The 23774-nt window shown below is 42.3% G+C and overlaps 1 protein-coding gene across 4 annotated transcripts in view; it reads left to right on the top strand.

Annotated features, from left to right (window-relative positions):
- Window positions 1-21718, top strand: part of KAT14 (lysine acetyltransferase 14) — a 46696-nt gene extending 24978 nt beyond the window's left edge. For all 4 annotated transcript variants that reach the window (XM_077951143.1, XM_077951142.1, XM_077951145.1 and 1 more), the window contains 4 exons: window positions 15383-15519; window positions 16793-16968; window positions 18282-18472; window positions 20964-21718. In XM_077951143.1, the coding sequence (XP_077807269.1) occupies window positions 15383-15519; window positions 16793-16968; window positions 18282-18472; window positions 20964-21137 (678 nt within the window). In that variant the 3' untranslated portion in view covers window positions 21138-21718. The remainder of the gene's footprint in view (window positions 1-15382; window positions 15520-16792; window positions 16969-18281; window positions 18473-20963) is intronic.
- Window positions 21719-23774: the final 2056 nt, after the last annotated feature.

Raw genomic sequence — 23774 nt, 5'->3', positions numbered from 1 at the left:
CTATGAATGCAACCTTATCTGGAAATAGGCCCTTTGCAGATATAATTAGCCAAGACCACCAAGGATTGCTGGCAGCACCAGGAGCTAAGAGAAAGGCATGGAACAAATTCTCCCCTAGTGCATAGCCAGGAGAGCATAGCCCTGCCCACACTGTGACTTCTGACATTTGGCCTCTGGAACTGTGAGACAATAAATTCCTGTTGTTTTAAGCCACACAGTTTGTGGTGCTTTGTTCCTATAGCCCCAGGAAACTAATACTTACAGAGATGTTCTGGTTTCAGCTTCCATGAACGCCTTCTGGGGAAGTCACTGGCCAAGGTCACTAGGAAGTCCTGGGAAACATGATGCATAGTGTATGCACTTTGCTGTGATGTATACCAGAGATACGGCAGAAATCTGGGCAGAGGAAGTGGGATCCTGTGTATTTCCTGCCTGAGCTGACAGCTTTCTTCCAGCTTGCAGAAGGTCAAAGCAGTTATTTGTGGAGTGAGCGTCATCAGCTTGTCCTTGGAGTGGGCATGATGGTGTACAGGAGGCTCACCCGTACGTGGTGAAGACAAGCTGAGCATAGATAAGATTTCTGGGCCACGATGCTGTAGGGTTAAAAGATGGTCAGTGGCAGCAAGGACTTAAGTATGATAGCCTCAGTATGTATTAGAAATACTAAAATTATTAGAAATAGATAATCGGTGCTGCGAAGAAAAGTCAGCACAGAGACAAAAGATCTCTCAGCAAAGCCATCTTTACTTTCTGTAGAAAGGGTGCTCAATCGCAGATAGAACAAAAGCAAGAGCACACTTGAACAAAGGAAAAGCAGACATATTTATCCCTTAACGCATTTGGGTCGTCCTTACTGCTGTGTCCTGCATCCATTGGCTGGAGCGGGACCTCACAATCTTAAACTGATACCTGATTTGCTAATAGCCTAAAACTTTCCTAAATAGGTAAGTGCAGAGAAGAACAAAGAAGTTGCTTACAGAAGGTTTAAGGAAGCAATAACATTTCCAAATAAGGAAGGGACATGGACTGTGGAACGTGCTGGTGAGCATGTCCGGTGGTTAAATAGGATAGGTCTTAACAAAGAGTTATTAGCACAAGGCAAGGAGGCTTGAAGAAAGCTAGTCTTTAAAAGAAACTATTATTTCTAACACTTAGGATTTATTCTTGAACAAGAAGGAAAACTTTGAAGAGGAAACTTTCTACATTCTACAGTATGTCTGCCCATGGGTCATACTTGTTCACCCTTTGTTGTGAAACTCAGCAGGGGTGCTGGGATTTCCCCTCACTAGAGATTCTTTTGCCATCCTCTGTATTTGATCTCCTGTTTCCTGTGGCCCATCTTTACCTTGTTATAGGTTTATTCCCTTGTTCTTAATGGCTTCCAGAGAAAAGCTGCATGGGAAGTAGAATTTGAGACCTACATACTGAAAAGACCCTGGCTAAATGAGGTTGAACCGGGAATTCCATACACAGCCACATTGTCTAGGTGAGACCTCTGTTGAGGACCACTGCACTTCCTTTAGGTCTTTCCTTTGAATCTAGTCAAAGTCCCGGGGAAGAATCTTCTGGGCTCAGGATGCTGGTTGCCAAGTCGGGGAAGACGGACCTTAGCATTCAGCTTGTCAGGTACTCACACCTCCGCCCTCCATCTGGAGCCCCTGTTAGGCCTTCTCTAGAGATCAGACCTCCTGGCTTCTGGGGGAGGGCGGCCACCCGGCAAGAGGGAGTAGAGGGATCTGGGGATTATACTGCTTTCCACATGGCGTTTGCCTGCTCCTTATTTATTCTGTTGTCCCATTTGGTCCCAGTTCCAGAGGAATCTGCTGCTGCCGCCTAGATTTTAGCAGGTTCTGCAGTATAGATTGGGTTAGTTCTCATTTAACTTACTCAAAGCCACTTCAGGATTTTGGTGTTAAATCAGTTACTATTTGTCCATCTGCTTACCAGTTACTGTTGTAATTAAGTCAGCTTCTGTAGTTTCAGTGGGATTTTGGGAAGTAGTAAAGCTTTATATGCTTGTGTTTTAACCTGGTCTTAACTTGGAATTTTAGTATAAATTTTAATGTATTTACACAGGGGGTGGCTATAAATGCATTTATTCAAGCTATACTCTTGTTTTATATTTATTCTTTGAATATATTCGTAGCTATGAATTTCTCAATAAGTGCTGCTTTAGCTGTGATTCTTGACTTTTGAAATAATGTTATTTTATTTCCAATCAGTACTTGGCATTTTGTAATTTTTCTCATTATTTCCTCTTTAACCCAAAGGTTATTTAGTTCTGTTTTTTAGTTTTCAGATACATGAGAATTTTAAGCTATGTTTTGGTAATTGATTTGATTTGTAATGTTGTATTATGATCAGAGAAAATAGTCTATGTGATGTTGATTCTGTACCATAAAGAAAGTTATACATTCTATTTTTATTCTTTTTACAGGTCCTAACTTAAGATACATTTATTTTTCCTTATTCTTTTTTTTAATATCATGTGGTTGTCCCCCTAAACAAAAAAGTACATTTTCATGCATTCATCTCTTTTTTCTTTTGTGTTGCTTACTTAAATGACATAAATCTTTACTAAATTATTCACTCATCCCATTGTTTCTTTCTAGATTAATTTCTTGCTGGACTGTTTTCTGTAACAGTTCTTTAAAAATATGGGCTTTTTGAGGTTAATTTTGAAAACTTACGTGACTAAGAATATCTTAATTTCACTTTTTAATTTAAATGATAGCAGTCATATAAAATTGTTACTTTGTTTTTTCCATTGATATTTTGAAATTATGACTTCATTATCATCTTACATACAGTGTCACTCCTAAGAACCCTGGTATTGATAAGAAATAGACATTTTTGACTGGGCGCAGTGGCTCATGCCTGTAATCCCAGCACTTTGGGAGGCCGAGGCAGGCAGATCACTTGAGGCCAGGAATTTGAAACCAGCCTGGACAACATGGTGAAACCCTGTCTCTACTAAAAATAAAAAAACTAGCCAGGCCTGGTGGTGCATGTGTATCATCGCAGCTGCTTGGGAGGCTGAGGCTTGAGAATCATTTGAACCAGGGAGACAAAGGTTGCAGTGAGCCGAGATCATGCCACTGTACTCCAGCCTGGGTGATTGGGCGAGACTCTCTCTCAAAAAAAAATTTTTTTTTGTTTCTTATCAATTAAGTGGACTCCTTGTTTTATTCTCCCATCTCCTAAAACTTTAAAATTTTTCTCTTTGTTTTTGATCTTTAATTAGTGCATGTTAAGTGTCTTTTATTTTCTCTTTTTAAAGCTTTATACTCTTTTTTCTATTTTTTTATTTTCCAGCACATCCAAAACACAGAAATTGTGTTTGTTCTTATTTGTCTTACTTGACAACTCTGTTTTTTTGGTCAGAGGTATTTTATATGCTTCTTGGCATTTATCCTGCTTGGTGTTTGCTGAGCTTCCTGAATGTGTGGTTTGGTGTCTGACATTAAATTGGGGATATTCTCAGTCATTATTGCTTCAAATATTTCTTCTATTCCTTTCTGTCTTCTAGTATTCCCATTGTGTGTTTATTACACCTTTCGTAATTTTCCACAGTTCTCGGATAGTCTGTTTTGTTCTTTTTTTTTTATCTTGTCTGTCTTTGCTTTTCAGTTTTGGAAGTTTTTACTGACAAATCCTCAAGTTCAGAGATTCTGTACTCACCTGTGTCAGTCTACAAATGAGCCCATCATCAAAGGCAACCTTCATTTTGGTTACAGTGTTTTTTATCTCTAGCATTTCTTTTTGATTCATTTTCAGAGTTTTCATCTCTTTGTTTTAATTGCCCATCTGTTCTTGCATGTTGTATACTTTGTCCATTAAGCCCTTAACATATTAAACATATTATAGGCATACCTTGTTTTATTCACATTGCTGTATTGTACTTCACAGATACTGCATTTTGTACAAATGGGAGGTTTGTGACAATCTTATGTCGAGCAAGTCTGTTGGCACCATTTTTCTAGTAGTGTGTGCTTACTTTGTGTCTCTGTGTCTCATGTTTTGGTAGTTTTTGCATTATTTCCAACTTTTTTCATTATTATTATGTCTTTTATGGTGATCTGTGATCAGTGATCTTTGATGTTACTTATTGTAATTGTTTTGGAGCACCATGAACCACACCCATATGAGACAATGAACTTAATTGGTTAATGTGTGTTTTCTGACTGTTCCACTAACCAGCTGTTCCCCATGTTTCCCCCTCTCCTTGAGGCTCCCTATTCCCTGAGACAAAAATATTGGAATTAGGTCAGTTAACCCTACAATGGCCTCTAAGTGTTCAAGTAAAAGGAAGAGTTATACTTCTCTCACTTTAAATAAAAAACTAGAAATGATTAAGTTTAGTGAGGAAAGCATTTCAAAAGCAGAGATAGGCCGAAAACTAGGCCTCTTGTGCGAAACAATTAGCCAAGGTGTGAATGCAAAGGAAAAGTTCTTGAAGGTCCTTAAAGGTGCTACTCCAGTGAGTGCACGACTGATAAAAAATCAAAGTAGCCTTATTGCTGATATGGAGAGAGTTTGAGTGGTCTGGACAGAAGATCAAACCAGCCACAATATTCCCTTAAGCTAAAGCCTAATCCAGAGTAAGGTCTTAACTCTTTAATTCCGTAAAGGCTTAGAGAAGGGAGGAATCTACAGAAGAAAAGTTGGAAGCTAGCAGAGGTTGGTTCATGAGGTTTAGGAAAGAAGTTGACTCTAACACAAAAGAGCGTAAGATAAAGCAGCAATTGCTAATGTAGAAGCAGCAACACGTTATCTAGAAGACCTAGCTAAGATCATTGATGGAAGTGGCTGCACTAAGCAAGATATTCACTGTAGATGAAACAGCCTTCTATTTGAAGAAGATGCCATCTAGGACTTTCATAGTTAGAGAGAAGTCAGTGCCTAGCTTCAGAGCTTCAAAAGACAAGCCAACTGTCTTGTTAGGGGCTAATGCAACTGGTGACTTTCAGTTGGAGCCAATGATCATTTGCTCTTCCAAAAATCTTAGGGCCCTTATAAATTGTCCTGAATCTACCCTGGCTGTGCTCTATAAATACAGCAACAAAGCTTGGATGACAGCGTATCTGTTTACAGCATGGTTTACTAAATATTCTAAGCCCACTATTGAAAGCTACTACTCAGAGAAAAAGATTGTTTTCAAACAATTACTGCTCATTGTCAATGTACCTGGTCACCCAAGAGTTCTGATGGAGAGGTTTAAGATTAGTATTATTTTTATGCTTGCTAAAACAACATCCATTCTGTAACCTGTAGATCAAGGAGTAATTTTGACTTTCAAGTCTTATCATTTAAGACTTTTTGTAAGGCTATAGCTATTGTAGATAGTGATTTCTCTGATGGATCTGGGCAAAGACACTGAAACCTTCTGGAAAGGATTCACCATTCTAGATGCCATTGAGAACATTTGTGATTCATGGGAGGAGTCAAAATTTCAGCATTCACAGGAGTTTGGAAAAGGTTGATTCCAAGCCTCATGGATGACTTTTGAGGGGTTCAAGACTTCAGTGGAAGAATTCACTGTGGATGTAGTGGAAAGAGCAAGAGAACTAGAATTAGAAGTAGAGCCTGAAGATGTGACCGATAAATGTCGTGATAAAACTTGAATGGATAAGGGTTGCTTCTTATGAATGAGCAAAGAAAGTGGTTTTTTGAGATGCTATCTACTCCTGGGAAAGATGCTATGAACATTGTTGAAATTTCACAACAAAAGATTTAGAATGTTGCATAAACTTAGTTGATAAGTTAGTGGCACAGTTTGACTCAAATTTTGAAAGAAGTTACGTTGTGGGTGAAATGCTATCAAGCAGCATCACATGGCCGGGTGCAGTGGCTCATGCCTGTAATCCCAGCACTTTGGGAGGCCGAGGCAGGCAGATCACCTGAGGTCAGGAGTTTGAGACCAGCCTGGCCAACATGGTGAAACCCTGTCTCTACTAAAAATGCAAAAATTAGCCAGGCGTGGTGGTATACACCTGTAGTCCCAGCTACTTGGGAGGCTGAGGCAGGAGAATTGCTGGAACCTGGGAGGTGGAGATTTCAGTAAGCTGAGACCACACCCCTGCACTCCAGCCTAGGCGACAGGGCAAGACTCTGTCTCAAAAAAAAAAAAAATATATATATATATATATATATATACGTGTGTGTGTATATATATATATTTTATGAAAGGAAGAGCAGGTTAATGTGGCATACTTCATTGTCTTATTTTAAGAAATTACCCCAGCCATCCCAACCTTCAGCAGCCACCACCACACTGATCAGTTGGCAACCATCAATATTGAGGCAAGAGCCTCTACCAGTAAAATGATGGACTCACTGAAGGCTCAGATGATCATTGGCATTTTTTGGCAATAAAATATTTAAAATTAAGTCATACTTTTTTTTTTAGACATAATGCTGTTGTTGCGCACAGCAATATAGTGTCAACTTTTTTTTTTTGTTTTGAGATAGAGTCTCACGCTGTCACCTAGGCTGGAGTGTAGTGGCACAATCATGGCTCACTGTAACTGTCAGTTGACTTCCTGGACTCATGCAGTCCTCCCACTTCAGCCTCCCAATGTGCTGGGATTACAGGCATGAGCCACCACACCTGGCCTTAAACATAATTTTTATATGCACTGGGACACCAAAAATTTGTGTAGCTTGCTTTATTATGACATTCACTTTATTGCAGTGATCTGGCATGGATCCTGCAATGTCTCTGAGGTATGCCTGTATTTTAAATTCCCAGTCCAGTAGTTGTAACGTCTTTGTCATATCTCAGTCTGGTTCTGATGTTTGTTCTGTTTCTTCAAGCTGTGTTTTTTTACCTGTAGTATACCTTGTAATTTTTTGTTGAAAGCGGAAGATGATGTTCTGGGTAAGAGGAGCTGTGATAAGTAGGCCGTTGGAAATGTGGGAGGTGTGGGCAGGGAAAGCCCTCTATAGCTCTGTGAGTAGTTCTCAGTCTTTTTTGAGCCTGTGCTCTGGGCTGGGAACCAAAAGTGCTTCTCAGTTTCCTCCCCAGTCAGCTGGGACAGGATGGCTAGAGGGTATGAAGTAAGGTATTTCTCTTCCCCCGGGTGAGTTAGGCTCTGATTAAATCCCAATAGGTTAGGCTCTGATAAAAAATAACTTCTCCTGAGGGCAGGTGTTTACTAAGAACACAATGCTTGTTTTATTTTAAGATGGTTCCTTTTCCCCTCCTCCAGCTGGAATCAAGAGGGGAGTTTTCTTTGAAATTCACTATGAGAACCTGGTCCAACTTCTGGAGGTAAACCTTGTAGAGTGGAGTTTTTATCCATTTGTCCGCATTGAGCCTTCAGCAGTTCTTCAGTTCTTCAGGGCTTTTCCGCCTGATGCTGGTTCCTGCAGAGGCTCTGCTCCCGTGTGCTGTGATTCTCTTACTCTTCAAATTTGAGGGCAGTGGTTTGCCTTGTTATCTCATGTCTTTTACAGATCTACAAGAGTTCTTGATTTTTCAGTTTGTTCAATGGTTTACTTGTTAGACTGGAGGAATGACTTCTAAGCTTCTTACCTGCCAGACTGGAAACCAGAAGTCCTTGGATATGCTGCTGTGATCTAGGAAATTCCCCATTATTGCTTCTTTAAATATGTTCCTCCTTTATCTTTTCCTCTTCTGGACTCTGAGTATGGATGTTAACACCATTACTTCTTTTTTTTTTTCTTTTTTTCTTTTGCTTCTTTAATGAAATCCTTAACCAGTCCCTGACATCATTTGTTGAGTGCTTTATTTCAGTGATCATGTGTTTAATATCTGGTAATGAATAAGAGATGCTTCATAACTACTCATTCCAGCTTCCAGGCTCCTCCATTACCTTGGAGGCTATTTCTTATGCTTTTTCTTCCGTAACAGCTTTATTAAGATACAGTTCATATACCTTACAATTCACCTATTTAAAGTGTACAATTCACAGGTTCCTAATATATTCACAGAGTTGAGCCATAATCAATTTTAGAACATTTCGTTAACCCAGAAAGAAGCCCTGAACCCTTTAGCTGTTACTACCCAAAACTCCCTATTCCTACTGCCCATGAATTGACTTCTGCCTCTGTAGATTTACGTACTCTGGACATTTCACGTAAATGGAGTCATATAATATGTGGCCTTTGGTGAACACTTTCTTTCACTTAGCATAATGTTTTCAAGATTCACCCATATTGTAACATATATTAGTATTCCTAAATATGACTTAATATTCCATTGTATGGATAGACATTTAGTTTATCCATTCATCAGTTGATGGACTTTTGGGTTGTTTCTACCTTTTGACTATGAACTTAAATACTGCTTTAAACATATGTATACAAGTTTTTGTGTGGACACACGTTTTTATTTCTCTGGGTGTAGATCTAGGAGTGGAATTGCTGGGTCAAATGTGACTCTATGTTTAACTTTTTGAAGAATTGCTAGACTGTCTTCCGAAGTGGCTGTGCCATTTTACATTCCCACCAAGCAGGGTATGAAGATTCTGATTTCGCCACACATCCTTGCCATGTTGTTGTTGTCTGTCTTTTTTATTGTAGCCATCCTAGTGAGTATGAAGTGTAGTATCTCATTACAGTTGTGATTTGCATTTCTTTGATGACTGTTATACTTTAAAATTCTTGTCTGTTTGGTAAATTAAGTGTGCCTTTTCCTGTAATAGCTTGTTTAGTTTGTTATCCTTTTGTTTTCTTGCACCTTTTTTTTTTTTTGAGGTGGATTTTCACTGTTGTTACCCAGGCTGAAGTACAGTGATGTGGTCTCGGCTTACTGCAACCTCTGCCTCCTGGGTTCAAGCAGTTCTGCCTCAGCCACCCAAGTAGCTGGGATTACAGGCGCCCGCCACCACACCCAGCTAATTTTTGTATTTTTATTAGAGATGGGGTTTCATCATCTCGAACTCCTGACCTCAGGTGATCCACCCACCTCAGCCTCCCAGAGTGTTGGGATTATAGGCATGAGCCACCGCACCTGGCGATTTTCTTGCACTTTTTATTTACAAGTCTTGATTTTTTTTTCCTCTGTGACCTCATACCCCCTTAGTGTTTTCAGCACCTTTGCTGGCAGTTTACACCTGGGGGAGAGAGCAAAAGCCTGGTTCCTAGCTTTTGACCCTGTCGGCAAGTTTAGTAAAATGGGAGGTTCTGGGCAAAACCACTTCTCATCCTCTCTTTCTCCCACAATCAGCCACCGTCTTCTCTCAGGGAACCTCCCAGGACCTCTCGCCCAGGTGCTGCTTTTGATCTCCCCTTGGTGTTGCTTCCTAGGACTGTGGGATGCTCAGGGGCTGCCCAGAGTGGTGGCCACCCTCCACCCAGGAAGGCTCTAGTGCCGCTCTGGTGTTACCTTCCAGCCGATATGTGGCTGGCAAAGTTGATTGGCAGTGATCTACCTCTCTCAGAGAAGTGCTCGGGGGAGGACATGGCTTAACCAAGCAGCCCCTGACCCATCTGTGGGGCAGAGCCTTTTTCTGCCCTCTCTACTCTGCTGCCTCACTTGTACCCAGCCACCCGTCACCTCCCCTGGCTTTCTCCCAGCCTTGTGTTTTGCCTTCCCTCTCATGTCTGGAGCGTCTCTCAGATGGGCTTGGAAGGGGACCAAGCAGCCCACCTAGCTCTCCATTTTGTTGAGAACTAGAAGTTTAAAGAAACTCATTTAACATTTTTTCACACTTACTTGACATTGGGATGCTTTCTTCCCCCCACACTTTGCCATTCAGCAAATGTAAGTCAAGTACATAACATACGCCAAGAGCCGTAACATGGGTCAAACCTGTAATCCCAGCACTTTGGGAGACCAAGGCAGGCAGATCACTTGAGCTCAGGAGTTTGAGACCAGCCTGGGCAACATGAGGAAACCTCGTCTCTACCAGAAAAACACAAAAATTAGCCAGGTGTGGTGACATGTGCTACTCAGGAGGCTGAGGTGGGAGGATTGCTTGAGCCTAGGAGGTCAAGGCTGTAGTGAGCCATGATCATGCCACTGCACTCCAGCCTGGGCAACTGAATGAGACTGTCTCAAAAAAAAAAAAAAAGAAAAGAAAAAAAAAAAAGCAGGGTGTGGTGGCTCACGCCTGTAATCCCCACACTTTGGGAGACTGAGGTGGGCAGATCATGATGTCAGGAGTTCAAGACCAGCCTGGCCAACATAATGAAACCCCGTCTCTACTAAAAATACAAAAATTAGCCAGGCTTAGTGGTATGTGCCTATAGTCCCAGCGGTTCAGGAGACTGAGGCAGGAGAATCGCTTGAATCCGGGAGGTGGAGGTTGCAGTGAGCGGAGATGATGCCACTGCATTCTAGCTTGGGCAACAGAGTGAGACTTCGTTTCAAAAAAAAAAAAAAAAAACCAAAAAGTGCCAAGTGCTATTCTAGCAGGGGATCTGCTGTGAACTAAGACAGAGTAAGTCCCTGTCCTTAGGCAGGGGACATCCTTGAGCAGGGAGCTGACATTAACTAGCTCGCCAGGCAAATAAGATTACATCATGCAGAGTGAACGCAGGGCCAGTGGAGGAGTAGTGGGCAGGAGCACTGCTCTATGGGGGTTCAGGACAGCCTCTCTGAGGAGGCAGCACTTGAACTAAGTCCACAAGGAGGAGCCAGGGTGATGAAGGGTCAGGGTGGAAGGCCCAGGCACAGGCCCTGAAGCAGGAGTTGGGTTGGTGTATGTGGCTGGAACCTAGTGATGGCAGAGGGAACAGGCTGGTGGCTAATGAGGCCACTGGGGTGACAGGGGCCAGATCCTGCAGGATCCTGCAGGTCATAAGTAAGGAGTTTGAACTGCATTCTGAACATGTGGCAGGAAGCCATGTCGGAGTTTTGCTCAAGGGAAGTGAATTTGTGTTTTTAGAAGACTCTGGCCTCTGTGTCAAGAGTGGATAGTATGGGTGTAAGAGTGGGAGCAGAGAGACCAATGGGAGGCAGTGGATCCAGGCAGCTTTGGGAGTGGTTTACACTAGAGTGGGAAGAAGTTAGGGGGCTGTATAACTTGGATGGAGCTCCCCAGAACTTACCTTGAGACATTAACCAGATAATGAGAGTATTCTGTGCAGTGCAGTAAGTATTTCAGTGGCTGGTGTTTCAGTTATCTGTTGCTGCATTATAAACCACTCCAAAACTTAGTGGCTTTTGATACCTGTGTCTTTTTTCTGATCCTGTGGATTGACTGGGTACTACTGGGTGGTTCTTTACTTAGTAGGCTGAAGGCTGGGGTCACTCGTGCTGCATTAACCTGGGAGCTAGTTTGGGATTGGAATGACCAGGAGAACCTCTCTTCCTCCAGAGTCCATCTCCCTGTGGCCTCTAGTCATTAACTGGTCTAGCTGACTCCAGGAGGAAGAAAGTGGAAGCAAGCCACCAGTTGTCTTAAGACCTAGACTCAAAAGTCCCAGAAAGTTATTTCTGCTACTTTCTGATTGGTTAGAGCCATTCACAAGGTCCACCCAGCTTCAGGGGGAGGGGAAATTTATCCTGCCTTTTGGTATGAGGAGCCACTTACACCTGTAGGGATGGAGGAATTGTTAGTGGCTGTATTTAGAAATTACATACCACACTTTTCAGTTTTACCTTGAAACTGACTTTAAGCCTTGGAAGAATTCAAAGTTGGCCTTTGAAAATTTTGGTGTCCAGTTTGGGAAGGTATGAAAGCAAATTATAATGGAAGGAATCTTGCTCTTTTCTTTTAACAAAGTTATTTTCTAGGTTAAGAGCAAACTGATTCTACAAAAACAGCTCAGGTTTTTAAACTTCATCCAACCCTTCGCAAACAACTTTATAAATGTGCCTTTTAATCTTCCATCTGATTTCTTTGCTATGAAGCCCTAATTGCACATGTTCTGTTAGTACATGACTGAAAGCCCTGGAGCGGCAGTCACTGAAGAACAACATATTTCCAGTCCAGCTCTTGGGGTTTGAAAGGAAATACATAAAATCCACCAAGTCTGTTAGAATACCTTCCTAGGGAATAGAGACCTCTTCCTCACTGAACCCCTGATAGGACCTCTGTGCTACTGAAATTTATTTTAGGGATGATATTCTACATCACTCCCATTTTTGTCGAATATATTCACTAGAAAAGAGATTATATTAGTCTATTTTCACACTGCTGATAAAGACATACCTGAGATTGGGAAGAAAAAGAAGTTTAATTGGACTTAGAGTCCCACCTGGCTAGGGAGGCCTCAGAATCATGGTGGGAGGCAAAAGGCACTTCTTACATCGTGGTGGCAAAAGAAAAATGAGAAAGATGCAAAAGCGGAAACCCCTGATAAAACCATCGGATCTCGTGAGACTTATTCACTACCATGAGAACAGTATGGTGGAAACTGCCCCCATGATCCAAATTATCTCCCACCGGGTCTTTCCCACACCATGTGGGAATTATGGGAATACAATTCAAGATGAGATTTGAGTGGAGACACAGAGCCAAACCATATCATTCCACCCCTGGCCTCTCCAAATCTCATGTCTTCACATTTCAAAACCAATCATGCCTTCCCAACAGTCCCCCAAAGTCTTAACTCATTTCAGCAGTAACCCAAATGTCCACAGTCCCAAGTCTTATCTGAGACAAGGCAAGTCCCTTCCGCCTATGAGCCTGTAAAATCAAAAGCAAGCTAGTTACTTCCTAGATACAATAGGGGTACAGGTATTGGGTAAATACAGCAGTTCTACATGGGAGGCCAAAACAAAGGGGTTACAGGGCCCATGCAAGCTTGAATTACAGCAGGGCAAATTCTAAATGATCTAAAATGATCTCCTTCAACTCCTTATCTTACATCCAGGTCACACTGATGCAAGAGGTAGGTTCCCAAAGTCTTAGGCAGCTCCACCCCTGTGGCTTTGCAGGGTATAGCCCTCCCCCTGGCTGCTTTCATGGGCTGGCATTGAGTGTCTGCAACTTTTCTAATTGCACAGTGCAAGCTGTCGGTGGATCTGCCATTCTTGGGTCTGGAGGACAGTGGCCCTCTTCTCATAGCTCCACTGGCAGTGCCCCAGTAGGGACTCTGTGGAGGGCTCTGCACTGCCCTAGCAGAGATTTTCTATAAGGACCCTGCCCCGGCAGCAAACTTTTGCCTGGGCATCCAGGTGTATCCATCCATCTTCTGAAATCTAGGTGGAGGTTCCCAAACCTCAATTCTTGACTTCTGTGCGCCCTCAGGCTCAACACGAAGTGGAAGCTGCCAAGGTTTGAGGCTTGCACCCTCTGAAACCATGGGCCGAGCTGTTTCTTGGCCCCTTTTAGCAATGACTGGAGCGGCTGGGGTGCAGGGCAGCAAGTCCCCAGGCTGCCTTCTAGGCTTCCAGGTCTATGATGGGAGGGGCTGCCATGAATACCTATGGCATGCCCTGGAGATTGTCTTGGGGATTAACATTGGGCTCCTTGTTACTTATGGAAATTTCTGCAGCCAGCTTGAATTTCTCCTCAAAAAATGAGTTTTTCTTTTCTATTGCATTGTCAGGCTGCACATTTTCTGAACTTTCATGTCTTGTTTCGCTTTTAAAATGGATGCTTTTAACAGCACCCAAATCACTTTTTTTTTTTTTTTTGAGACAGAGTCTTGCTCTGTTGTCCAGGCTGGAGTACAGTGGTGCGATCTCGGCTCACTGCAACCTCTGCCTCCCAGGTTCAAGTGATTCTCCTGCCTCAGCCTCCCAAGTAGCTGGGATTACAGGTGTGTGCCACTATGCCCGGCTAATTTTTGTATTTTTAGTAGAGACAGGGTTTCACTATGTTGGCCAAGCTGGTCTTGAACTCCTGACCCCAGGTGATCCGCCCACCTCAGTCTCCCATAGTGCTAGGATTACAGGCATGAGCCACCATGCCTGTCCTTCAAGTCACCTCTTGAATGCTCTGCTGCTTAGAAATTTCTTCCACCAGATACCCTAAATCATCTCTCTCAAATTCAGAGTTCCACAGATCTCTAGGGCAGGGACAAAATGCCGCCAGTCTCTTTGCTAAAACATAATAAGAGTCACCTTTGCTCCAATTCCCAACAAGTTCCTTATCTCTATCTGAGACCACCTCAGCCTGGACCTTATTGTTCATATCACTGTCAGCATTTTTGTCAAAGCCATTCAACAAATCTCTAGGAAGTTCCAAACTTTCCCACATTTTCCTGTCTTCTTATGAGCCCTCCAAACTGTTTCAGCCTCTGCCTTATGCCCAGTTCCAAAGTCATTTCCACATTTTCAGATATTTTTTCGGCAACACCCCGCTCCTGGTGCCAATTTATTATATTAGTCCGTTTTCATGCTGCTGATAAAGACATACCCAAGACTGGAAAGAAAAAGAAGTTTAATTGGACTTACAGTTCCACATGGCTGGGTAGGCCTCAGCATCATGGCAGGAGGCAAAAGACACTTCTTAGAGTGCAGTGGCAAGAAACAAATGAGGAAGATGCAAAAGCAGAAACCCCTGATAAACCCTCAGATCTCGTGAGGCTTATTCACTACCACGAGAACAGTATGGTGGAAACTGCCCCCATGATTCAAATTATCTCCCACCAGGTCCCTCCCACAACACAAAGAAATTAAGGGAGTACAATTCAAGATGAGATTTGTCTGGGAACACAGAGCCAAACCATATCAGAAATGTATTTCAAAAATTCTATATAAGTAGTAGTTGGCCCCAGTGGCTCTTTGGATAACAGAGTGATCATATAATATGACCCGTGTGTGTTACCTACTTGATAGTAGTGCTGGTTAATATTTAGTGAATGGGTTGAAGGCATAATATAGACAAAGTGAAGCCTAGAGAAGCTGCAAATCCAGTGTTCAATCCTGTATCTCTCTCACTGTAATGAGTTAAAAATTTTTTTTAATGATTTCATAATTTTAAAATTACTATTTTGATTTTAAACAGCTGGGGTTGGTTTTTTATGTCTAGTTTTATGCAAAGGTGTCTACAAACTTTGTATTGAAGTTTGAGCTTTCCAAATAAGTAATACAAAAAGACCTACTTTTTGACACATAAAAATATGATACTAATTATATGGAAATTAACCAATCCTCAGAGTAATTTTGTTTCTTTTTTTTTTTCTTTTTTTTTTGAGACGGAGTCTCTCTCTGTCGCCCATGCTGGAGTGCAGTGGCGAGATCTCGGCTCACTGCAAGCTCCACCTCCTGGGTTCATGCCATTCTCTTGCCTCAGCCTCCCAAGTAGCTGGGACTGCAGGCACACCTGCCACCACGGCCAGCTAATTTTTGTATTTTTAGTAGAGACGAGGTTTTACCGTGTTAGCCAGGATGGTCTCGATCTTCTGACCTTGTGATCTGCCCGCCTTGGCCTCCCAAAGTGCTGGGATTGCAGGCGTGAGCCACTACGCCCGGCCTGAGTAATTTTATTTCTGTATAACCAGTGTTTCTTTCTCATAGACTTCCTTGCCATCCAGGAAGGGATTTCGACACCAGACCACCAAGTTTTTGTATCGCTTGGTCGGATCAGAAGATATGGCTGTGGACCAGAGTATTGTCAGCCCTTATACCTCTCGGATCTTGAAACCTTATATCAGGTATATGGAGAACTAGAGATGTGATGTCAGGTGTGTCATAAGAGATAATGATTGTGGTTTCTGTGCCCTATTCTCCTGTTGGAGAGAATAAAGATCACAAACTGTGAGCAGCATTGGCAAGGACTGAGTTCTGTGCTTCACCTCCAGTTTTGTCCTTTGCTTGTTTCAACTCTACTTTTTTACAGAGAACATGGTCCTTTGAAAGAAACTTAAAAAGGAAGAATAAATTAACTGAAAGATTGCTTTGTGATTATCATAATCATTATTTTATTATTATTATTATTTTTTGAGACAGACTCTCGCCCTGTCACCCAGGCTGGGGTGCAGTGGTGCAATCTTGGCTCACTGTAACCTCCGCCTCCGGGGTTCAGGGAATTCTCTTGCCTCAGCCTTCTGAGTAGCTGGGATTATAGGCATGCACCACAAAGCCCAGGTAATTTTTGTATTTTTAGCAGAGACAGGGTTTCACCATGTTGGCCAAGCTGGTCTTGAACTCCTGACCTCAAGTGATCTGCCCGGCTTGGCCTCCCAAAGTGCTGGGATCACAGGCGTGAGCCACTGGGCCCAGCCCTCATTATGTTATTTTAAATACTAAAGTTGTATATTTTTAGTAGTCTGAAGTGAAAAAATGTGAAAGACGTCTCAGTTGAGCCTCCATCTAGACTGGATGTATATGAAACAGTTTCCAATAATGAATCTCATTGTCCAGGCAATGAAATGGAAGCTGAGCTTGCTAGAGAGGTCCCAGCAGTGTCTGGCACTGTAAATGAGAGCACGTTATTGCACTCATTGCACTCCAACTGCCCTGCAGCTCCATGATCACCCTCACCCTCCATGCCAGCACCACATTCCTGGGCAGGCGCAGTGAGAAGCTGTTTATGAGCCTGCTCCAAGCTCACTTTGTCTCTGGTGTTCCCCAAATGCCCCACAAAGTTGAATGTTCCCTCTTCTGGCCTCCAAGGCACTGGAGATGCATCCTCATGTCTGACTCCTCGGGGTGAATCTGATGCTATTTCTGTTTCCTCACTTTGTTCATGAAGGCACCTGGCACAGTCCCTGGTGGGTACAGAGGGCTTTAGCCTGATGAATGTTCAGAGTGAATTTTAGGTTTCATACATAAAAGTATAGCTGTAATCAAGCCAGCTTCGTGTAAAACAGTGCAGGTTACTTTAAAGTTTCAAGCAGATCAAAGAGTTTACATGAGTCAAAAAGCTAGGAATAATACCAGGTATTTTTCTTGACTTGAATTTGTTTATCTTCTGTGGTACCGGAGGCGTGATTATGAAACAAAGCCACCCAAACTGCAGCTCCTGTCACAGATTCGTTCCCACCTGCACAGGAGCGACCCTCACTGGACGCCGGAGCCCGACGCGCCTCTCGATTACTGTTACGTGCGGCCAAATCACATCCCAACGATCAACTCCATGTGTCAGGAGTTTTTTTGGCCTGGTATGTTCCCTCTCCCAAACCAGGCGGGTCATTTTTCTGTACAGTCCATTCTAGCAATTTTTAAAATTAGTTTATGTGATAGCCTTAAGATTTTTATTTATGATTTCATTTAGTTTGTCTCTGCTAATATAGAAATACTAAAATACAAATACCTCTTATTTTCCTAAAATCTAGAAGAAGCCAGCAATAAACAGTGTTTTTGTTTGTTTCTCTTCCCTGTTTGTCTCTGCTTCCAGAGTAAAAGATTCATCCTGTTTTGCTTCTGCATATATTTAGATACCAGGTAATGTCTATCAAAGATACACAGACTGGTAGCTTGGGCGTGTTTGGACACTTTTGTTTTTGGCTTAATAATTCTTTATGTTTATTTAGCTGTTCCTTAGAGAGTGTTAGTACAGCCAGAAGGTGTTTTTTAAAAGCCAAATACCCTGATCACAGACTTTGAGAATAAGGGTAGGCCCAGTATAATTTGTCATTTTATCAGCCTTAACAAAATTGCCTCTGAAGACCAAAGTCATTAATTAAAGGAACACATTTTCATTGCTAAATATAAACTGTTCTTTGTGGATCTGCTTTCCCATGCTGCCTTGAAACCTAAAGGAAATAATACGTACCTTTCAGGTGTTAGATACGATTTCATCAAGATTAGAGCTGTGTCGTCTTTATTGTCACATAATCACATAACCGTGCATGTGGTGGCAGAGCTGCACTCACTCTTTTGGGAGTCATATTGAGCCAAAAGTAACATTCTGGGATCATCTTCTGCTTCCTGCCCTTATGTTAGGTGCCTTCCATACATTATGCATAGAACCATATTTTACTTATTTTTTGTGAAAGGTATCGTTTGTACAAAAGAGCTTATAAATTATATGTGTGTGGGGTAAAGGATGTGATAGAACACGCTCGGGGGGATCTTTATTCAACCCTGTCAGGTCTAGGTGTGCTCTTCATGTTACGCATTGCAGGAACGGAGTCTCTGAGACATTTTGAAATGTGCCAAGCCACACATGGTAGAGGAGGCTGAGTTCAAAGCCAGCTGTGTCCAATTCTGAACCTGTGCACTGCTACCTACCCTATTCTGCCACTCTTCTTTTAATATATGTACTTAGAAAATACTATGTTAATTTCAGTGTTTTCTAAAATTCATTCTTATTTTTATGATCTGGACGTGTGGTATCTATGTTACCTCCAGTTTTGGTGTTTTTTTTTTTTTTTTAGCATGCAGGTGTAGCCATATGTACATGCTGAACAGCTTGGTGTTCCTTAATTCTCAAAGGCATGTGGTTTGAGTCTCTGATGGTTTCTTTTCTTAGGCATTGACCTGTCTGAGTGTCTGCAGTACCCAGACTTCAGTGTTGTTGTTCTTTATAAGAAAGTCATCATTGCCTTTGGCTTCATGGTTCCCGACGTGAAATACAATGAAGCTTACATTTCATTTCTCTTTGTCCACCCTGAATGGAGAAGAGCAGGAATTGCAACTTTCATGATCTATCATCTGATTCAGGTAAGTTGTCTATGTTTATGATTTATCACCTGTGTCTGGGCTCCCCTGAACAACCTGGAGGAGGAATGAAGCTAAGCTAGCCCTTCCCAGCATGGCCCAATGGAATGGTTTCCTTGGAAACCAAGTGAAGAAAGCCAGTCAACAGCATTCATGAGGTTGTCAAAGCACACAGACAAAAATCTCCGACCCTGTAAAATAAGATTATTATTTAGACCCAGCTTTCATAGAAACCAGTTTGTGAACATGTGTAGTAAATAAAATGAGAAAACACCAAAAGCAAGAGCTTTAGGGTAGACTATTCATATTAGTAATAGCTACTGCTCTTAGGATCATCACCTTCGCAACTCAGAGAAGTGAGGGTAGGACTATTATTTTTATTTTTTAAAATATTTGTAAACATTTTAGCACAACTGTATCAATAAGAATTTATATATATATTTTGAGACACGGTCTCATTCTGTCACCCAGGCTGGAGTGGCACAATCATAGCTCACCGCAGCCTCAACCTCCTGGGCTCAAGTGATTTTCCCGCCTCAGCCTTCTGGGTAGCCAGGACCACAGGCGCACACTACCATGCCTGGCTGAGTTTTTGTAGGGACAGGGTCTCACTGTGTTGCCTGGTCTGTACTTGAACTCCTGGGTTCAAGCAATCCTCCCACCTCAGCCTCCCAAGTGCTAGGATTATGGGCATGAGCCACCACGCCTAGCTACATATTTTATTGCTGATAGTTTTTAATTTTACTATCACTGTATAAGGCTGATATGAACCTTCTAAGATTTGATTCTAGTATTGAATTATAATTCATCCTTTGATATATTTGTATCACCTTTGAAGAAAACACACCATACACCAACATCAAAAAACATGCAAGGATTTTTTTCCCCTAGAGTTTTTTTAGTTAACTTTTACTTAGAAACCGTTTGGTATGGAGGATTATATGTTATGCAGGCAAGATTCCTTTTAAAGAGGAGATGAAGATGATAAAAGTTGTTTCTCCAATTTTTAATGAAACTTGCTTAATAATTCCCAAATGTTGGCAGGAACCTTGAGAACCATTTTCCTAGAAATTGTTTTCCTTCTCTCCTTAGGCGGTGACTGTGTAAATCACTCACTGAGTAATTAATACGTGCTACTTTGGGTGGTGGTTTTCTCTTGAGAGTTTCTCAGTTATTTCTATAGCACTCCCTTTCTCTGCCGCATCCCACCCAAGAGTTGAGATCTCTCAGTATGCGTCTTTTTAACCTAGGAGAGCACTTAGAGGATTTGCTGCCTTATCTGTCACTGGTAAGGGCCTGAAGACAGGGCAGCAGTAGTACTTTGTCCTTGTGTGTGTGTGTCCTTGGTGCCCAGCATGAGGGCTGTACAGAGTCAGTCCCTGCTGAGTGTTTGCGAGGCCAGTGGAGGAGTGGTTCATCTTTGCAGGTGGGCATCTTCCCCTCCAGCCAGACCATACACCTGAGGGCCCAAACATAGGTGGCGCACAGTCGCTGATACTCAATGATGGCCACGGTGAGATCACGTATATTTGCAATCTTGCAAACACTAACATGACCCCTCAAAATTTGCTTTAAAAATTTACAAGGTGCTCTTGTCCCTGGCATACTAGTAAGTGCTCTCTTGACCTAAAAATTCCTATGGATACACATGGAAGTTAAGCAGAGAAAGCAGGTAGCTATCAGATGACGGTCAACAGAGGAGTTCTTAGAGGCCTGAGAGAACCATGGGTTATAAATCTCAAGGACTCTATCAACTTCAGTATTTCAGTGCCTTCTTTATTAAAAAGTAAGTTCTTAAATGATATGACTTTTGGGACACCTTACTCTGTGTAGCTGATTAAATAATCTAAGGACTTGCCTTGTGTTGATAGAATGATTGTTACTCTTTTCCCCTAAGATTAGGTCAAAGCTGAATGTAGAAATCTCAGTTCTAAGAAGCTAATTCTGCCAGTTTTAGAGAGACAGAAGGTGGACTTTGGGATTCAGAAGGTCTATACAAGGGCCTCAGGTTTTTTATCATTACATTCTTAATATTTCATGTTTGTACACGTAATTTAGCAGGTTTAGTAAGGAATTTTTACAGGTTTTGGGGAGGTACAAGATAACATCTAGTTTTAAAAACAAAATTTATTTTGTTCTGTATTTATTCAAGGTTATCATAGTGTTGGGTATTGAAATGTTTGACATACTTAAAGGTAAGCGAGTTATAAATAATAAAGCTGACAATAGTAGTATCCCCATTGACCCTTTGCTTCAAAGAAAAATAAAAAACGCCCAAAATACTATCGATTTCCTTGGTCTTGTGAATGTTTTGATCAGCAGCAAAATGTCATTCTGTTTCCAGCTGTTGCTAGGTGTTGCAATGTCTCAGCCTCAGTCTCTGATTTCTCCAGTTTCCATAACTAACTGCCTACACTTAAAAGCGTTTCTTCACCTACTCATTTTCCCTCAGGCCTTTCCATTTTTATCTTGTATTTTTCCACTCTTTTGGCAGACCTGCATGGGCAAGGACGTAACCCTTCACGTCTCAGCAAGCAACCCCGCTATGCTACTGTACCAGAAGTTTGGATTCAAGACTGAAGAATATGTATTAGATTTCTATGATAAATATTACCCGTTGGAGAGTACAGAGTGTAAACACGCATTCTTTCTGAGGCTCCGGCGCTGATGTGAATACAGCTCAAAGAGAAATGCATGCACTATTGGAGAACAGATCGTGGAACAATCACTAAAGGCAGTGATTGATTTCACAGGGAGTCCTAATCTTCTCTGTGATTACATGGTCCTTCAAACTCCCAGCCGAAGTGAGAAAAGCAGCATGCAGTGAAATGAGCAGTGAGCAGCCTTTAGCAAAATCACCCTCCAGTCCTGCCTGGAGATGCCTTCATCCAGCATCCCAGACTCCACAGTTAAATGAACCATGTCATGGTCCTCTCTCCACCTGATGGTTGTAAGAGTGAAAGAGCATCTAACCTGATGCTCTTGGAGAGAGAGAACCTGTCTGTCGTAACTTAAAGGATGAGAAAATGTGGTGTAGCTATTAAAGATTCATGCAGTCCCAAGAGGCACTGTCCTCTCCTGGGATGATGAGAGATTATGAGATGATTTCATAAAAGGAATCCAACCCTGTGCCCAGCCATTGATGTGTTGTCATTGAATCCAGGAGGATTTCTAGGGCACTGAAGTTTCATTGTTTCTTTTGCTGACTTTGGTTACAGTCAGAAAAAATAAACTAGATGTTTGTGTCTACATGTTCTACCTGTTCTGCCTATTAGCATCTTCCTGCAGGGACTTGGACCCATGGCCTGGGAGGTTGGTTTGGGATTGGGGTTGTTGGGCAGCCTGCCATTCACCTGGCCTATCCTGGCACTTCTCATACCCAAGACAGTTGTTTCACAGGAGTGGAAGTGTGGGTGATGCAAGTAGAACCCTCTGTAGATGTACCCTGTATGGTCTGCAGGACTAGACTGTTTGCCTTGTTTGTGGCTGTTGGAGATAGACTGTCAGTCAGGTTGTTTGTGATCCAAGAACATTTCCAAAAGTATCAGGTGTTCTCAAATAAAAAGCTTTCTTTGCACAACCCATGGCCAGAGCTTCGATCTAGTCAGTTTGCTTTCAAACCCTCTTTAATTAAGATCGGTGGTTCTTAACTTTTTGGGACATGGATCACTTTGAGAATCCAAAGAAAGCTGAATACTCTCTAGAAAACTGTCATGCACATTTAAAATTTTGTATCAGGGATCTGTCGACCACAAGTTAAGAACATCTGTTCTAGACGCTGTACTTGCAGCCAGCTCGAATTCCTTTGTGTGAGAGAGAATGTGTTGAGCTCCCACATTAAGCCAATCTGGAAGCTGTTCAGTCATCTGGGGAAACAGTCGAGGCTCCATTTCATTTGTGAGAGGAACTGTAGCAGCACTGTCTTGTCTATTTCTTTCCTTTTCTTTACCTCCCACCCTGCCTCCCAAGAGTTTTCTGCCTCTTTGAAAGGTTTTTGCTGACAGAATGGATTGTAACACCACGAAGTAAAATTGAGGAGACAACATTTCCTCATATGTAAACCAGCTTGTGATTGTTGTATGTGAATGTCAGGCATTTGTTGTTGCAAAGGGGGGCTCAAATAATTGTCTCTATAACTTCAAGGAGCTGAGGAAGGCTGTGATTGCTTTTACTGACTGTTTCACATTTTTTTTTTTAATTTTGAGAAATTTTTAGAAACCCTTTTCATCTCTTTTTCCTTTTTTTAATTTTGAGAGGGTCTCACTTTGTCGCCCAGGCTGCAGTGAAGTGGCACTGGCGCGATCTTGGTTCACTGCAGCCTCCACCTCCCAGGTTCAAGCGATTCTTCTGCTTCAGCCTCTTGAATAGCTTGGACCACAGGAACACGCCACCACGCCTGGCTAATTTTTTGTGTTTTTGGTAGAGATGGGGTTTCACCATGTTTTCCAGGCTGGTCTTGAACTCCTGAGCTCAAGTGATCTGCCCACCTTGGCCTCCCAAATTGCTGAGATTACAGGCATGAGCCACCACACCTGGCCTATGAGATATTTTAATCATACACAAAGAGAATGATGCCACAAACCCCATCACCCATATTCAATAATTGTTGAAATTCTGTCTCATTTGCTTCATTTATCCTTTTTTTTTTTGCTAAAATATCTTAAGGTAAATTCTAGATATCATATAATTTTACCACTACTTACTCAGATAGGTATTTCTAAAAAATAAGGATATTTTCTTATATAATTTCATGTTCATTATCAGTCCTCTAACAAGATGAACACGTTTGGAATTATCTAGCAGTCAACCTGTAGTCACACCTTTCGAATTGTCTTAGAAATTCGTTTTACAGTTGGTTTGTTGGATCAGCGGCCAAGCAGGGTCCACATAAGTGACTTACTGTCCTGTCTCCACTGCCTGTTCATCTAGAGTGCCGCCGCCCTATGACTGCGCTGCCACCAACAACATCAGTTGTCCCGTGGTGTGTCCCACATAGGGGTTGTCTGTTGCATCCTTGTTGTGTCTTTCATGGGGCAGGACTGACTGGACAGTGAGGAGTGGACTTGTGCTTGTCTCTTTAGCAGAGAGTAGGGACAGCTGACTCCCTGCCCCACTCCAGTCCCTGCTTGGGTGTTGGGGCAGGGCCATTTCCCAGGGATGGGCTTGGTGGCCCCTGTGCGTGGGGCAGCTGTTGGTTTTGATCTGCCTTTCTCTCTGGCCCTTCTGAGCTAGCCCTGTAGTAAACCCTTAGCTAGTCCTCTAGAAGTGAGTCTCCACAGTGCCAGACTTGGGGCTGGGTTGCAGA

The sequence above is a fragment of the Macaca mulatta genome, chromosome 10, assembly GCF_049350105.2.
Source record: "Macaca mulatta isolate MMU2019108-1 chromosome 10, T2T-MMU8v2.0, whole genome shotgun sequence".
Lineage (NCBI taxonomy): Eukaryota > Metazoa > Chordata > Mammalia > Primates > Cercopithecidae > Macaca > Macaca mulatta.
This window is presented reverse-complemented; position numbering and strand designations above follow the sequence as displayed.